Source organism: Chanodichthys erythropterus, chromosome 9 (assembly GCF_024489055.1).
Source record: "Chanodichthys erythropterus isolate Z2021 chromosome 9, ASM2448905v1, whole genome shotgun sequence".
In the NCBI taxonomy this organism is placed as follows: Eukaryota; Metazoa; Chordata; class Actinopteri; order Cypriniformes; family Xenocyprididae; genus Chanodichthys; species Chanodichthys erythropterus.
In genome coordinates this window covers 19,299,250-19,318,137 of record NC_090229.1, presented here as the reverse complement: position 1 = coordinate 19,318,137, position 18,888 = coordinate 19,299,250, and the positions used below count along the sequence as shown (strand labels likewise).

The 18,888-nt window shown below is 33.9% G+C and overlaps 1 protein-coding gene across 3 annotated transcripts in view; it reads left to right on the top strand.

The window, feature by feature from the left end:
* Positions 1 to 18,888, top strand: part of ccser1 (coiled-coil serine-rich protein 1) — a 95,515-nt gene that overhangs the window by 11,558 nt on the left and 65,069 nt on the right. For 2 of the 3 annotated variants that reach the window (XM_067394906.1, XM_067394908.1), the window contains exons 4-6: positions 7,263 to 7,353; positions 7,880 to 7,948; positions 8,079 to 8,193. In XM_067394906.1, coding sequence (XP_067251007.1) covers positions 7,263 to 7,353; positions 7,880 to 7,948; positions 8,079 to 8,193 — 275 coding nt within the window. The remainder of the gene's footprint in view (positions 1 to 7,262; positions 7,354 to 7,879; positions 7,949 to 8,078; positions 8,194 to 18,888) is intronic. The other variant, XM_067394907.1, reaches the window with a different exon arrangement.

Below are 18,888 nucleotides of genomic sequence, written 5' to 3'. Positions count from 1 at the left end.
TCAAAGGTATAGCAGGAGACTTTGGTCTTTCTGATGAATAAACTGTACTGGAGTGTGTTTCCCAAAAGCATTGGTAGCTAATTATGGTTTGTTTCCAGCATGGTTCAAAAATTTGGTGTTTCTTGAAAACCATAGTTCTAACGAACATTGGCAAACGGCACGCAAAGTTGTGTGATTGGAACTGCAGCTTTAGACCTGTGGTTAGAAGTTTAGTTTCTTGTTAGAATAACATGTGGACTTGCATAGATAGATCATGCTCTTGAGAAAAATAAGCAAGCAACATGCAGTACATTCTGTATCTTTCAATCCAAGTACGCATGTATGTACAGTACAGTCCAAAAGTTTGGAACCACTAAGATTTTTAATGTTTTTAAAAGAAGTTTCGTCTGCTCACCAAGGCTACATTTATTAAATTAAAAATACAGTAAAAACAGTAATATTGTGAAATATTATTACAATTTAAAATAACTGTTTTCTATTTGAATATATTTCACAAAGTAATTTATTCCTGTGATGGCAAAGCTGAATTTTCAGCATCGTTACAGTCTTCAGTGTCACATGATCCTTCAAAAATCATTCTTATATGCTGATCTGCTGCTCAACAAACATTTAATGTGTACCATTGTACAACATATTTGTGTACAATATTTTTTTTCAGGATTATTTGATGAATAAACACTGTTCTTTTGAACTTTCTATCTGAAATCTAATCTTTTATAACATTATAAATGTCTTTACTGCCACTTTTGATTGATTTAATGCATCCTTGCTGAATAAAAGTATTCACTTCTTTTAATTTCTTTTCAAAAAAATAAAAATAAAAATTCTTACTGACCCCAAACTTTTGAACGGTAGTGTATAATGCTACAGAAGCTTTGTATTTCAGATAAATGCTGTTCTTTTGAACTTTCTATTCATCAAGGAATGCTGAAAAAAAAAAGTACACAACTGTTTTCAACATTGAAAATAATCATAAATGTTTATTGAGCAGCAGATCAGCATATTAGAATGATTTCTGAAGGATTTCTGAAGGATCATGTGACACTGAAGACTGGAGTAATGATGCTGAAAGTTCAGCTTTGCATCACAGGAATAAATTACTTTGTCAAATATATTTAAGTAGTACACAGTTATTTTAAATTGTAATAATATTTCACAATATTACTGTTTTTTTACTGTATTTTTAATTAAATAAATGTAGCCTTGGTGAGCAGATGAAACTTCTTTTAAAAACATTAAAAATCTTAGGGGTTCCAAACTTTTGGACTGTACTGTATATATGTGTCTGTGTGTGTGTGTGTGTGTATATGTATATAATATATCTCAAAATGGAACACTTAAAAAAACTCACTTATTCATGCCTAAATTGATTTTAACTCATTAATTCACAAATCGGACATCACATCCATTCTACGACTTTAAGTTTCTCAAGAGAATGAAAGCACTGTTTTTGAAGAGTGCATATGTGCTCTAAGAAGGAATTTGCAATTTGAATCAAGAAAAAATCTGGAAATAAAGCAAAACAACAGAAGAAGAATTGCTAAGTAGTCTCCAGGTGCCATGTTCATTTTTACAGCAATAATCTGAAATGAATTAGATCTAGAACGAATTAATTATAGACGTTTTTACTCCACCACCTGTGTGACATCGGTAACTACTCAAACCGGCGTGGTGCGACAGAGTTACTAGGATAACGGTCATGACTAGCTAGTTTCTCCAACAATGCATCGTACTATGGTGATTAAGCAGCGAATTACGCCGTTGCATGGGTTTCACCTACGAGAAATGCTGCCTTATTGAATCAGGCCTTATTTTGCTTAAGTGGCCCAGACTTGAAATGAGCCATTATTTGTTTAGGTTATCTCATTGAAACCTGCAAGTACAAACCAGCTGTACAACTGATGCCAGTTTCACATGTGTTCTCCAAATTGACATAGAAACAACATAAAGATGGTTTGTTAAATATTTGTTTAATGGCATCTTTTTATGAGTGAAGGCCAGTATTACAGACACTAATACTGCTACTGATGTCTGTATGAAATAATTTTTTTCCTCAACTTTAACCATTAAAGATTATTGAAAGCTATTAATTTTTAAATTTATTAGGCTTTATAAAATACAATAACTTTTAATTTAAGTAAACTTAAAACAGTCTTCACATAAACCCATTATAATAAATGTTACATTTAGCTGTGTCTTTACTATAGGGCTCAACGCTAAGGATATTTTTCTATTGGTCCAGTCAGACCAGTTCAGACCAGTCTGCAGGTTTGTGTTCTTTTCTCCGCCTCAGTGATATGCAATATTGAAAGTTGAATTGGAGATTTCTTCTCTTAGCCCCAATTTTTGCTCTTTCAGTCGCATAAATTATGCTTTTACATTCCATCTCTGTTATCACTAAACCCTCAACACACAACAAACAGCTCCGATCACGGCATCCACCGGCAAACTACCCACCGGTTTTTAGCGTCTGTAAATGCCACTCTTAAAGACGCCGCTTTAGAGTTCCTATTTCCGGCGCGAACGCAACCAGGAACATGGCCTGGGGGAGAAATTAGTTCTCAGGGGAACTATCCTAGTGGCTAGTTCCTAGAACTATTCAGTGTGAAAGCCCCTATTGTGAATATAGCATGAACACTTTCATAAATGATAATCAGTATTAACCCTTTGATGCACAAGCTATGAAAACCCCTTCTAATGCGCAACATGGGTCAAAAATGACCCGTATTCATTTCCTATGTAATTTCAATCATGGTTGAGTGTTTCTTTGCTGAATCTTTAAAAGAAATGTATTTTATCATTCATTTATTCCAGGTATTCCTTAAATATCTTGTTTTTGATTGACAAAAATTATTATGTTCATTTTTTCTTTCTTACTTTATAAACAAACACAGTTTTTGTCTGTCTACATCAATTTTACACACATGGGTCAAAAATGACCCGTATTCATTTCCTATGTAATTTCAATCATGGTTGAGTGTTTCTTTGCTGAATCTTTGAAAGAAATGTATTTTATCATTAATTTATTCCAGGTATTCCTTAAATATCTTGTTTTTGATTTTCTACAAATAATTGTTTATTTTTCTTTCTTACTTTATAAACAAACACAGTTTCTACATCAATTTTACACACATGGGTCAAAAATGACCCGTATTCATTTCCTATGTAATTTCAGTCATGACTGAGTGTTTCTTCGCTGAATCTTTGAAAGAAATGTATTTTGTCATTTATTTATTCCAGGTATTCCTTAAAAATCTTGTTTTTGATTTTAACAAATAATTGTGTTTATTTTTTCTTTCTTTTTTTCATAAACAAACACAGGTTTTGTATTTCTACATCAATTTTACACACATGGGTCAAAAATTACCCATATAGAAACCTTTGCAAATTTTCGCAAGAAGGAACATATTTACTGCAGACAACTGTTCATCTGCCACACATTTCATGTCTCAACATGGCTGCTTTTGTATATTTGATGGATGAAAGACATATTATATTTCATATAATAGGCTGTATATTATATTTCATAATTTGTATTTTTTGTCATAAACCAATGCTACTGGTCACCTTTTACATCTATCAGTGTTCCTGAAAAGTAACAGTTTTGAACAAGGTTTCTGTCCAACAGTGAAAATATATAATAAGTGTATCGATCAACAGTGATTTTGAATTTCTTTATCTAGAGTGTTAATGGCTGGTCCTCAACAGAACTGAGGTGGATGATGACATCACTGTAAAAAAAGCTGAAAGTGTACTTTGCGAACAGTCAAACGCAATTTAAATGTGTATGTGCAGGGTTGCACATACACAGTTACAGAAATCCGGCGGAAATTATAAAAAGTTACAAAAATCTGTATGCTGACCCTCACGTACACATAAAAAGTGAAGTATACGTTGGCCTTTAGAAAGGTAATGACACACACATTCAAAAAAATTCATTCAAAAAGAAAGGAATTAATTAAAATTAATTTTTTAAATTAAAATAAGGATTTGGTTATTGAGTAATAGATGGAATAATGAATGATAAAATTAATTTATTGTAATATATGCGATATAGAAAATAACTAATTCGGGTCACTTTTGACACATGTTGTATTTGTCCAAAACTGTTACATTTCAGGAACACTGACAGACTTAAAGGGTGACCAATTGCATTGATTTATGACAAAAAAATTAAAAATTATGAAATATATAGCCTAATATATTAAATATAATAAGACTTACATCCATCAAATATACAAAAGTAGCCTTGTTAAGATGTAAAATGTGTGGCAGATGAACAGTTGTCTGCAGTAAATATGTTCCTACTTGCAAAAATTTGCAAATCTTAAAGATTTCTATATGGGTCATTTTTGACCCATGTGTGTAAAATTGATGTAGAAACTGTGTTTGTTTATAAAGTAAGAAAGAAAAATAAACATAAATATTTGTAGAAAATCAAAAACAAGATATTTAAGTAATACCTGAAATAAATAAATGATAAAATAAATTTCTCTCAAAGATTCAGAGAAGAAACACTCAGTCATGACTGAAATTACATAGGAAATGAATACGGGTCATTTTTGACCCATGTGTGTAAAATTGATGTAGACAGACAAAAACTGTGTTTGTTTATAAAGTAAGAAAGAAAAAATGAACATAATGATTTTTTACAATCAAAAACAAGATTTTTAAGGAATACCTGGAATAAATGAATGATAAAATACATTTCTTTTAAAGATTCAGCAAAGAAACACTCAGTCATGACATTACATAGGAAATGAATACGGGTAATTTTTGACCCATGTTGCGCATTAGAAGGGTAGTGATACAAAAATGATTTTTATTAAAAAAGTAAGAAAGAAAAAATTAAAATGAGGATTTGTGATGATCAAAAACAAGTTAATTGAGGAATACCTGGAATACTGAATGATTAAAATAATTTCTTGCAAAGATATAGAAAATAAAAACTCAACCGGGTCATTTTTGACCCATGTTGTGCATCAAAGGGTTAACATGTAAATATACAAACAATATCAAATCGCTACTTCTGTGTAAAGTGTCCCTTAAACAACGAATAAATTCAGGATGCTCATACATCAATTGATTAATTTGATAAACCCGTGATTTGATGAACCTCGTTGGAGCCATGACAACACATTGAGTCTTGGTGCTCATGTTGGAAAAAATAGGTTTGAATCTCAATATCATTCTTACCATTTCTCCCTACCATCTTATCACTGTGTCAAGAGGCACATGGTCTTAACGCGTCTCACTTTGGATCCTGTGTGCGGGTGACCCGAGGTCTGCTCAGGTAATTTCCTAGGATATATTTGACACCTCCTAAAACTTTCTGGCAGCAGCACAGATTGATTCTAAATGTGTCTTAGAGGCTGTATCATTGCATAACCTGCAAATGTGTAACCTGTTAGATTGTCTCCTTAAATAGTGTTTTTATGTATTCTTTTTTTAAAGCGGTTTCTGAAATACCAAGGGAGGAAAAGTTGTTTACATTGGCATTGAACTGTTTTGAGCCTTTTGTCAAGGGCCACAGGATATTTCATTAATGAGTAAAGCATGTTTTCTTCTGACACTGACATGAAAAGATCAGAAAAATCAATCTGAACATCGGGAGATGGAGAGTGAGTCATACCAAATGTCAGCTCTCTGACACCTTCTCAATCCCTTAGAAATAAACGCTTGGGAAAAAAAAGACCATCTCATCATTTTCTTTTTTTCTTTTCATGTGGCCATTTTTATTGAGCCCTGGAAGTTTTTGTCCTTTGAGCTCCTGTTGTCAATGTCTGTGTCTATGGGTAGTGATCATTGATTGAGACTGCTTACATGATTATGCACAAAAATAACATTTATGTTCACAAGGACATTTATGAACCTTGACACCTTGTTCTTCTTTAATATATCTAGATAAGTGTCTGAACAGGTTGCCGATTAAGGACGTTAACTTCATCAGTATTACACTGAGATTGTTACAGTAGTGATGTATTATGTTAATTTTGTCATTTGGCATAGTAATATTTCACAGAGGCCATGCCATTTCATATCCTGAGAGTCTTAATTAGGTGCCCAGTGACCCTTTAATTTCTAGCAAAGTCAAAGTTAAGGCACTTTTCTGTTCTGATGCACTATCCAGTCCTTTGTTCTGTCCTTCTTAATTAACCACAGAGCTGCGCTTCTCCACTTTAATAGGACATAATAGCTGTGCTTTTGCCTTTTTGTCCTTTACATACACTTTTAAATAAGATTATCCTCAAATACTCCATATTAGAGCTTTTCCGTGTCCGGCTTGTTTGATAGAATAAACAACCTTGATTTTTTGTTGTTGTTTTGTTTTGGGTTTTTTTCAATCTTAAGAGGTTTTCTTCATATTGGGCACAAGATGGCAGTATGACACTTTGAAAAGCATCACCCGGAGGCCTACTTTGGATTGTGTTATATCCAGGTTTTCTGCTTCTTGAGTGCAGTGTTTTTTGTTGTTTTTTTGGTGGTTGTTTTTTTGGGTGCCATTTAGTCAGATGTGAGGAAGAGTTTCTGTGGAGGCGTCTTTGAATCAGATTAAATCCTCTTTTGTCATCATGCTTTAACAAACAGACCATGACACGCAGCTGGAGGTTTGGACTGAATTTAAGAATGTCATTAGTCACTGCTTACTGCAAAATAGATACATTAAATATCATAACTAGTAAAATACCAATCTTGTATTGGTCTCAACAGTAAGATTTTTTTTCATTAGATGTTTACTTGCCCTCATATTAACATTTTCACTGGCCTCACCACAAAAAATTGATACAGTATGCATATATATATAATATAATATAATATATATATATATATATATATATATATATATATATATATATATATATATATATATATATATATATATATATATATATATATATATGCATTTTTTTCACTAAATTATATATAGTGAAACTAATTTGGTGAACAATTTAGTGAACAAATATAAGCATACTGTATCAATTTTTGATAAAATATATTTACAATTATAATATTTTTAAATTTAAGTAAATCTAAGTTTTGTAAAATTGCTAGAAATAATGCATTCTAATTGTATATGTACTATATTCTGTATAATTAATTACATATATGAATACATTTGTAACTACATCACACCATTTGTTGGAAAAAGATGGCATACAATGTAAAATAGACACTGGACCATCCTCATTGAGAGCAAAAATGTTATATTTTGACCTTTGCATCATAGTTTTTTCTTTTTTTTCCCCCCCCTAATTTTCCAGGATGTTTTGAATAACCTTGGCTCATCTGAGTTGGATGAGGATGACCTGATGCTGGATCTCGACCTTTCTGATGACCAGCGACCTCACCATGGTATGTTTTTTTCCAAACTCCAGTTGCTCTCTCATTTTACTTCAGACTCTGCAACATGTATTATGGCATTTGTTTCTCATTCATATTCATGCTGTTAAATCTCTGAATATCTTGTTATAGTGATTACACATTCTTATAATAGCTACGTCGCTTGAAGAAATGATTTTTGCCGTAGATAAAAAAAAAAAGACGAGACCTTATTACCCCTCCCCGTGCCTCCAACTTTAGCTGAATAAGACTTCAGATTTTAATACCTTGTAAAATATTACACCATAAAGTTATGCATGCATGCAATTGTGGATTAGTCATGTAGTCATCTTAATTTTCCAAATGTTCTGATATTTTTCGGGGGGAGTTACATCAGCACATACGACGCTACACGTTAACGTGCACCACAGGCAAAGCCTGTAGACAGATAAACACTGCGGATGTCATTGCTGATATTTGCTAAAGCTTTTTTTTTTGCAAGAGAAGTAAATATTGCAGCGCCTGTGCATGAAGTCATTTTGGCATGAACTTCCCCTAGATCAGTGGTTTCCAGCTGGTTTTACTTCAGGACCCATATTACACATTGGACAAGGGATGACCAGACAAAGTACTACATTTTGTTTGTTGTACAAAAATGTCTTCAAAATAAAAAATAAATCATTTATTTCAAGGAAATGAAGAAAGGTGAAGTGTGTTTTTATTCATAAGCTTTTTTCCCCCTTGATTTGCTATTATAGCCTCACGGGAGGATTCCAGTCAATCCCTTGCATCATGCCTCAACCTGCTGCCCTCTCCCCTGGAGGCCTCTATTGACCGGACCCTTGGAAGAGAGCCCAGGGAGCCCTCCCTCAGGTATGTTTTCCTCACTGGAGCTTCTCTGTGAATCTTTCAGTTTCACAGACAAACTGTAAACATTACTGCTTTGACAGGGGGGATAATGCAACATGCCCGCTTTTTTGACTCAGTAAGGTGTTTACCTTGTTGCAAACCACACAAAGATCATCCAATTTCTTAATGAACAAAACAGACTTGCAGAGCTCAACAATAAGGATTTTTCTGCTGGCCCAGTCAGATTTGTAGTTCAGATTGTTACTTACCTGTCAAAGTCTCTTAATGTCTCTAAGGCTGCATTTATTTAAATAAATAAATAAACAAACAAGTTTAAAGCGTAATTTATTCATGTGATGGCACAGCTGAATTTTCAGCAGCCATTATTCCAGTCTTAAGTGTTACTTTAGAAATCATTTTAATATGCTGATTTGCAGCACAAATAACATTTCTTATTTCTATCGGTAATGAAAAATTGAAACCATGATTGTTTAGAACAGGGTTTCTCAAACCTGGCCCTGAAGGGCTGCTGACCTGCTGAAACCCTGATCAAACTCACCTACCTGTTATTCTGAAAGACAGTGGCTGCATCCGAAATCGCATGCTCTCTTGAGTAGGTAGTAGGTACTTATTTTGAATAAATGAATTACTTCATGACCACTAAAAAAAGTATGTTGTGTCGCTTCACTGCCATTCATAAAGCCTCTCCCGTGGCCTAACGGGATAGTAAAGTGTCCATCGTATGCGCACTTCAGAATCTCACCGGAAGTAGTAGGTCATCCAGATACTTTTTGCCTACTCTTTTATGAGTACTGTGAATTCAGATGTACTTCTTTTGTCATATGTTGTTTTTTGCCCACTATATAGTAGGGAAGTATGTGATTTCAGATTCAGCCATTGATTAGCATGTTCAGGTGTTTTGATTAGGGATGATTCAGAGCCAGATTTAAGGAACCCTTATTATTATGCACCTGATCTAGGGGTATAGACAAAACACTGTAAAGGGCATAATAAAAAAAATAGATTGTGGAAGTGAAATCAACAAGAATCACTCCGGTCAATAACCAAACAGGTACACAGGAACTAAGCAGATAAAACTGTTAAATTAAGAAATAAGCAATGGAATAAGGAGCATGTCTTCAGGATGACCAAAGGCTGAAATAACAAACAAAACTAATGTAAAAAGAAAATGGGATAAATTAAATAACCTAATCAAATGGTAAAATAAAATACTGTAGGCTTACCTAACTGCCTGTCAAAAACAAAGTACAAACAAGTTCACCAAAATAGAGAGGCAGGACACCCCTACGCTCCGAGAACTTTTAACATATTTTTAACATAATTGAACATGATCCACATGTGTAACAATCCAAACAACTTTTGTTTGGACTTCACAAGTTTGATCAACAGCCAGAAGAGGGATCCAGGAGCTCTCAACAGGATCACAGTTAGCTCTTCGTCGTGTGCTTGCGGCATCCCTATAAAGACCACATCTCCACTGAACAGCCAGTGATGGTTGTACACCCCATCATCAGAAGTCAAAGACAGAACAAAAAAGAAAAGGGAGAGAGAAGAAACAGTGCAACAACACAAATACAAGTAACGTGGGTCGTAATGCTATTTTAGAGCATAGAACCACATTTATTTATTTTGACCAATTTAATGTGTCTTGCTGAATAAAAAGTTTTTTAAAAAAAAATTAAACTGGGTCATAAAAGTATATATAGGTCAGAAAAAAAAGAAATTATTTTTATTTAGTGTTATTTTACCTTTATAAATGCTTTTTAATAATAATTAAAAAAAAATTAATATATAACAATTAAATTAAATTGTTTTTGTTTTTTTTCCTATTTGCAGTAAGATGTACAGTATATTATATGCACTGGCGCAAAAGGGCAAGTGACAGATCTGAATATCTCTGAGATTGGGCCCAAACCTTTGGGACATTCTTATTTTTAATCCCTCAATGTAATAGAGGCCTTGATGTGGTTCTAAAATAACAGAAAACAATTAGTCAGCACTGCAGTGTAGCAACATTATTAAATTCATTTTTGTTCTAAGTCAGCTCTTTTATTGAAAATATTTAGTACTTTTTATGTTTAATCCTATGTAGAGGAACAGTTCAAACAAAAATGAACTTTGTCATCCTTTACTCAACCTTAGGTTGTACAAACCTCTAACTTTTACATCTGTGACACCATTTTTTAAATGTTTGTGTTTTCACTAAAGGACACTTTTAATATATAATATAATATAATATAATATAATATAATATCAGTGGCGAGCAGTGACTTTTTAACCGGGTATGCTGGGTGGTGCGTCATGTAAAAAAATGTGATTCAGTTACGTTGAATGGGTTTATAGCTAATAATCGCTTAATCAGCTGCTTACTCATGACACATAGCAACACAGCGAAAAGTATGTCTAATATGTTACTCTGTTATTGAGTAGCCTATTTACCTGTTGAGACGTGCCTTCACAAGCAACCGTAAGCTTTTGTGATGTTTGAGTCGACGGAGGCGCAGCATGCGAAAGGTGTGTTTGCAAAATATGCTGTATCAGTCCACTAGGTGCCGCTAGTGTCATAGAAACAACATACTTCACCTTTAAACGTATCAGTTTACGACACAGATCTAAATCAGACACTACAAATAAAAAACACCATGGCGTCAATTTAAATGTATGCCAGAAGTATTTTTTACACTATAATAAATAAAAATATCAGTAGGCTATTCTTTCAAAAATAAATTGAAATTATGCGAACTGATTACTTTAACAAACGTAAAGACTATCGATTAACATCCTCTGATATATATATATATATAGAGGCATGTTACAGATAAAGCCGTAAATCTTGCCTGAAAGTGTGAACAGAAACTGACAGTTATTATATATAGATTTATTATAGATTTGACAGATTTTGATTAAATGAATTCACAGAGCACCAAGTAAACTACATCGATCGCTAACTAGCATGCCAAGAAACCAAATCATTATCATGTTGACGTGAGATTAATTTATACAGTTATTTTCTCAGCGGATGTGAGTCCTACTTCCTCCACTGCTCTGCATCTTGTTCCCTAAACTATCAAACTTTCTCTGATGCATTGACAAGGGCATTGACTGCACTGACAGTTTGTTTGATTTGATAACGTTCTCTCAGACTCTCAGTCTACTCTGACTGGCAGTTTCATCCTTGTGCGTAATGACAGCAGAGTCATTTCAAAACTGGATGAATCCCATGTGGCCACAGAGCAAATTATATTAGCATGGAAATTAGCCTAGAAATTTGAATACATTTCCTGACCTTATAATTATTTGTACAGTTTTTAGAACATGCCCCAAAATAGAGTGGGGTTTATTTTGAAATTATTACAGAATGTACCCAAACCACCACATGCACAATTACTTGTAATAAGTGCTGTATTTGTTTTCTAAATAAGTACAAGATTTACTTTTTAAAGGCAACACTGCAATGCCAAATATTACCTTATATTGCTGAAAGGTTATGAGAAGTACTTTTCCAAACCTACACTATTAAATGTCATTTTATAGAGTATTTGAGCTACCGTATGCCTCATAAAAGGCGTGCTGCTTCTAGAAAACGTATTTTCGCCTTGTCAGCAGGTGGTGATTGAATGACCTTGTCTTGATATCTTTGACACACTTTTGAATGAGATTTCTTACTGAGTAGCCCTGCAAGCCAGTTTTATTTTGGTTTATGTTGCATCTGAGGAAGTTCTGTATTTATTTTCTAAATTTATGGCACACCAGGACATTTCTGTTCTCATCATGTTAAAGATCTCACAATTTGTGCTATGATTGTCTGACCTTGTCTGACCTTTTTCATTGTCAGCCAGGCTAAGGCTATTTATGCTGTGCTAACCAATTTCATTAGTAATTATTTGTGACTTGACAGGGTGTATTAAGTAAGCAATAAGGTACGAGAGGCTGTGCTGTATCGTGAATAAGTCATGGCTGAAGGGCGTTGTTAGGCACAATGCAAAGCGGACCTTATTGCTTTTATAAAACGGTTACCACACAATACAAATATTAAAGCCAAAAAATATATGTATCATTGAAACTTTCATGAAGTAAAATCACTAAAAGCCTTCCTACCTCCAGAAAAAGTAGTCCCTGACCGTGAACAGCAACAGAAGTTACATTCTTACACCGTTAGATGGCGGCAAAGACTGTCTTTATGAGTGTATCAGTCAGTAGCGAAGACTTTAAAATTGAAAAGACTGAACTGTTGTGAACTTGGAATAAGATGCAACTGACAAATGCTTTGACTAGCACTGTCAGTCGTGGGAAAAACCCTTAACTGTTAAAAGGACAAGATATTGCAGTGGACATTTAAACAGATTTTTTTTTCTTATGATACATAGGACTGACCTGAAATAAAATACTAAATCTGAATGCAGGTAATAAACTCGCTCCCTCGCTCCCTCTTTCTCACAATTCACATGATACAGTAAGCTTCAATGAACAATATCAATTGAGAAAAAAACGTTACGTTGCTAAGAGTGGTTGCTAAGGGTGTTGTGTAGTGATACACAGAACCTTTGGGTGAAATGGTCATAACTGCGTTTTATCGTGAATAAAACACAGCTATTGACCAATCAGAATCAAGGACAGGAACTAACCATTTTATAACAGCATTTAAACTGATAGTTCAACCAAAAATGAAAATTCTTTTTATTTACTTATATGTTACTTTTTGTGTGGAAAACAAAAGCAATATTTTGTAGAAAGTACAAAAGTACCAAAAACCAGCATAAAACAATGATAAAAGTAGTCCATATGACTTGTACACAATATATTGAGTTTTCTGAAGTTGTATGATGAGAGAAGTAGACTCGAATTTAGGGTATTATTTACTGGAAAACACCACGCAACTTAGTCTCTCACTTCTCATTCCACATGCAATACAGTTTAAAATTATTTTAGAAAGAAGTTAATAATTTTATTAAGCAAGGATGCATCCAATTGATCAAAAGAGACTGATATATATTTTTTTTTTTATGAATGTCTTTACTGTTTTTTTTTTTTTGTTTTTTTTTTTAATCATTCATCAAAGAATCCTGAAAAAATGTATCACATGGTTTCCACAAAAATATTATGCAGCACAACTGTTTTTAACATTCATAATAATAAGAAATGTTTATTGAGCACCAAATCAGCATATTAGAATGATTTCTGAAGGATCATGTGACACTGAACACTGGAGTAATAATGCTAAAAAATTCAGCTTTGCCATCACAGGAATAAATTACATTTTAAAGTACATTAAAATAGAAAAGAGTTATTTTAAATTGTACAAATATTTCACAATATTACTACTTTTACTGCATGTTTGATCAAATAAATTCTAATTTCAAAAACTTGAAAAAAAAAATATCCCAAACTTTTAAACGGTAGTGCAATTTGATTTCATATTTGGGTATGACACACATCTTCTGAATGTGTGAATAATGACTTAAATTTGTTTCTCACACAAAGCTATGATATGGTTTCTGAAGAATATAGCGCACCAGTCATGGATTTTTCTTTTATTCACTGGAGCTCCGCATGCCATAATCACCATGAACTATTGTTGTATGGAAAAATAATGTATTCCATAAAAAGGCAGCGTACTGCTTTGGAACAACATGAGAGTGAGTGAATAATCACAAAACTTTCATTTTTGGGTGAACGATTCTTTTTTTTCTTCTTTCTTGCTCTTGGCATCTAATAATTCACCCAGCGTAGAAAATAATGAAACTCAAAAGAAGTAAAGTAGTTGGCTTTTTCTCATGTTCGTCAAGTTCGTCATTCAGAGGACTTGAAAGATGCATTGGATTGCGGTATCGTGTCATTATGGTGGGGAGGTGTCAGCTAGTATAGATGTCTTTAATGGACAGTGGCTGGGAGGCCTGTTTTCTGCTGTGAGTCAGCTCAGCTAGAGTTGAGGATGCACTGTTTGATGGGCTATAATCCTGCACCCTGACTAAGTGACAAGATATATTATCCCAAGGCGAAATCTGGGCTGTTGGTGTGGAAAACGCATCAACCGTCAGCTAGACTGATGCACGGCAGCTCGTGTTATGTTTTTCTCGCTCAGCGACGCAGCGCTAGCCCATTTTACAGCTCTGAAGAGAGGCAGAAGGAAGTGTTTTGCTCTGTGAAGAGAGGCAGAAAAATGAAGCTATAGGACGAGCTGAAGAAAGGGCTCAGTTCATCTTAACAGTGCTGCCAAAGACAGTGTAAAGGTTTATGATTGGTTTTCTCTTATATAGCTTTCACACAGAGAGAGTCACAGTTTAAATGAAAGGAAACCCAAATCTAACTCTTTTTTTTTTTTTTTTTTTTTTCCTCCATTTTGTGAGGAACAAAATGACCAAGTCTGTATTGCAGTTTGATCTGATTTAGTTAAACTATCAGCAAGGTCGTCTGAGGAAGAAAGAAATCTAATTGTTCATAAGATCTATTCAGTTTCCGTGTACACTTTCTCTAAATCGAATTTTGGTCGTCTTTTCTTTAGAGGTGCACTCAGTCAGTCATTTTTTCCTCATTAAAAGTTTTACACTTAAAGAAATGAATAACTTTTTTGGAAAAATATGACTAGAAGACTTAAGTGAGACCTAAAAAATCTCTTCTAACCTACAAGGTCACCCTTTTCGGTGGCCGCCATGAACAGGTATGTTTGTTGTAGAGCTGCACTGCCATGATTTTGATTTGTAGGCCAAACAGAAAGCTAATTCACCATAAGTTCCCAACAGAATTCATAATGGATCAATGAATCAAACAACCATTGAAGTTGTTGTTTGTAACTCTTTTTAAAAGCCCCCCACCATTTTTGAACACCATTTGAGGTGTAGCAATGTGTAATTTATGTTGTAGATCTATATGCGAAGATCTCTTAAAGTCATTTAAATCACAGATCTTATTTTACTCGTGAATTGAAACTATATTTCTTAAAACCCACAACTCATGAATTAGAGAACATCCAGATTCTTTTCCAGGTTTAGGACTAAACTGAAAAGCTCTATATAAACATACTACTGCTACTACTGTGAATAATATAATTTATATCACAATTTGTCATCATAAATGCATTTATTCAAATGGTTAAATTTAAATTATTATTATTAAATTGTAATTAATAATTATTGTTAAATCAAATTATTATTTAATAATAATAATAATAATAATAGTAATAATAATATATTTTATTATTTATTAATATTTAACGACTACTAACATATATTATTATTATTATTATATATATATATATATTATATATATATATATATATATATACATATTAATGTTAATAATAATAGTTTACTTTTTATAAAGTGGTTTTCAAGAGTTTAAAGCATGAATATAAAAGTACATTGAAATGAAGAGCCTTCAAAATGTAAAAAAAAAAAACAAAAAAAAAACTGCTGAGTGCATCTTTAGCCCAGAGAGAAAACGCACTGAAAAATTAAGACTCAAAACTCACGACCAGCTGGGCTCTCGCTCCCTCTCTCTTCCTTGTGTCCTTCAGGAGCAGGTTTGCTTCAGCAGGGGGCAGAATCCTCAGCTCTCTGCAAGCTGTGGTCCTCCACAACAGAAGGCAGCATGTCTGGCCTTGTGCTACTTTCCCCAGTCTCCTTACCCAAGTCTGTCAAGGTGATTCAAAGAAAGAGAGCAAGAGGGGACGTTCAAGAAAACTCAGGTGTGACAAAAGGAGCGGGATACTTTTAGTTTGAGCTAATTACTGTGATCCAGTCAGATGTGGGGATTTTTTTTTTTCTTTTTTTTTTTCCTGAAGCTGGAGTTGGGGTGTGATTATTAACCTTTGATCACACTCTCGGTTGTGGCGTCATGTTGATTTCTCTGCAGTCAGCATGTGTGTGTGTGTGTGTGTGAGATCTGGCTCGGGGAATGTCTCCTGGGGATCTGGCTGAGTCACAGTTACAGAATCCATTGTCACACGTATAGCAAGGAAGCTTGTGACATCACTGATTGGACACAGTGTATGTGAGGCCGACCGCCTTCTCACATGATGTGCTTCCACAAGCCATGAAATGTTGAAACGCAAGTGGTTCTTAGTCATAAATGGCGAATGAATTCTTTTGAGGTCTTTATGACATGTTGTCTGTAATTGTCCTCTACACGAAGTCATTACCTAAAGGAGAAAGCAATTAAAGCTTGAGTTATTAATATTTTTGAGAGAAGAAACAAAGATTTAACATTAAATGTCAATGGAATTTGTCAATTTTAACACTAGAACCGCCACGGGATAAATTTTACCCGTGGCTATTTTTCAAATGTACATGTAATAAAACTTTCAAGTCTCCCACTCATTGACTTTTACTAAAATTGTGTAATTTACAATCCCTTGGTGTTAAAAATTGTTTAGATAAAACCAGAAAAAAAAAAAAAATTCCCGCTATATAATGCCTGTATTTTCGCGCTGTCATTTTCGCATCCCCTTATGTTTAAACATTGTACATTGCTAGGCAACCCCTTTCACTCACTGAATTAGCGCTCATCGGTTCATAAATAAAGTCAAAATGAGTAAAAGTCGGCGATTTATGGATGCCGAAGAGGTAGAAGCCCTAACTGCCATGAAAGAAGGAGAGTCTGATGAGATCAGTGATGCGTCCTGGGACGGCTGACAGCGATCCAGAGCCTCCGAGAAAAATTAGACTGAGTCTGTTCTTTAGGACAGGATTGTTAATAGTTACAGAGAGACAACATCAGTAAACTTTGGATATAAATAATTAAGGTGAAGCTGCGCGCTTGAATTTGTCATTGCATTATACATCCTATGCAGTGTGGTGAATTATTATTGTTCATTATTGTCTATAAGCTATTTTAGTAATATAAATAACATGGGTTATCTTAATATATGATTAATTATAATATTACACCACCCAAATATGCATTTACTTCCTTCTAATTATCGTTGTCAGTGCAGACTTGTTTATCTTGACCGTTATGAAAAGTGATTAGTGTAGCCTGCATAAAAAAAAAAGGCTTGAACATAAAACAACAGGACAAAAATATAGTTAATGACAAAACACAATCATTTCATGACTCTAGACACTTCTTTGTGAAGACGGTGACATAATACAGTGAAATAATATGTTATTTAGCTATATAAAAACGGGTCTAAGGTGCGTGGGTAAAATTTACCCGCATGGCGGTTTTAGGTATACAGCGACCCCCCGGCTGTTCTAGTGTTAAATGAACCCAGTATGTGTAAGACTTGTGACAAATGATTCCTCCAAACGCATACATATTTGATCAACCAGAAACATTGCTTTAATGTCAACAAACCGCCCGCAACCATCACCGCGTCCTCTCTGACATCATCGCTTAATTCCCTGCTAGAAATAAATAAATCACAATTAAGCCACAAGGGACGTCACGTAATGAGCAGAATCAACACATTTAAGCTTTTCTGATGTTTAGGGTTGAAAAGTTCAGAATAAACAAACAAACAGAGATGATGTCATCGCTGAGGGTGCTGATCCTGGCCTGAAGCTAGTCGTTGTAATAAAAATGAGTCAAAAGTGCAAAAATGAGTTGAGATGAGGAAGATGGTTGATGGCAGTGTGAAAACTGTTGACTTCTGCCATTGCTGCCAGAAATCCTTGCATTCATAGGACTTGAGCAATTTGTTGCAGTCTGTTGTGTTTGTCAAATTGTCTTTCTTAGATAAACAAAATGGCCAGTGGCATGAAGAAATGAGCATAGGAAGAGTGGTCTGTAAAAATGCAATGCTAGTAGTCAACCAATGTAGGTTGTCCTTATAGCAAAATAATAATTAGAGAGCAAGATATAATGTTTGCTTTGTTTATTTATTTGTTTGTTTGTTATGAATAATCTTTAAAAAAAAAAAAAAGTTTGCATATTGGGGTCAGTGAGTAAATTAATACTTTTATTAACAGCTTTATAAGGATGCTTTCAGTCAATCAAGTGACAGTACAACAAAACTGATTCTGAATAAATGCTGCTCTTTGGAACTTTCTTTTCATTAAAGAACCCCACAACCATTTTCAATCAATCAATCAATCAATCAATCAATCAATCATAATAAATGTTCCCATAAATTACAAAGGCTACATGTATTTGATCAAAAATACACTAAAAACAGTAATGTTCTGAAATATTACAATTTAAAATAACATTAGCATTAGGGAAACATTAGCACTCTATTTTCATATATATGAAAATAGAAACGTTATTTTAAATTGTAATATTTCAGAATATTACTGTTTTTAGTGTATTTTTGATCAAATAAATGTAGCCTTTAAGAGCATAAGACACTAAAAATCTTACCAACCCCAAACTTTTTAATGAAAGTGTATAAGCATTTTGAGGTTGAAATTCCAATAAAAATAACTCTTGTGAATGATACTGTTACCATGATATAAAATTACTCATACTGTGATATAAGATTTTGGTCATACCGCCCACCCCTAGTGTGAAAATTTTTCTTTGGCTGGCAGGGAAGATCATGCAAATTCATTTAATACCACTTTTCACTCTCTGTTTCTGTCTCGTTCATTCTTTCAATCAAAGATGAATGCATCTTGTAGACTCCATTTTTTTTTACAGCAGTCCCTCTCTGTATCTTCCTTGTTTCCACAGCAGAAAAAGGGCAACAGTTTTTGGATCTGTCTCATTACTATAACTGTTTAGCAAGGACAGTGAGCATTTCTCTGATCTGAACACTGC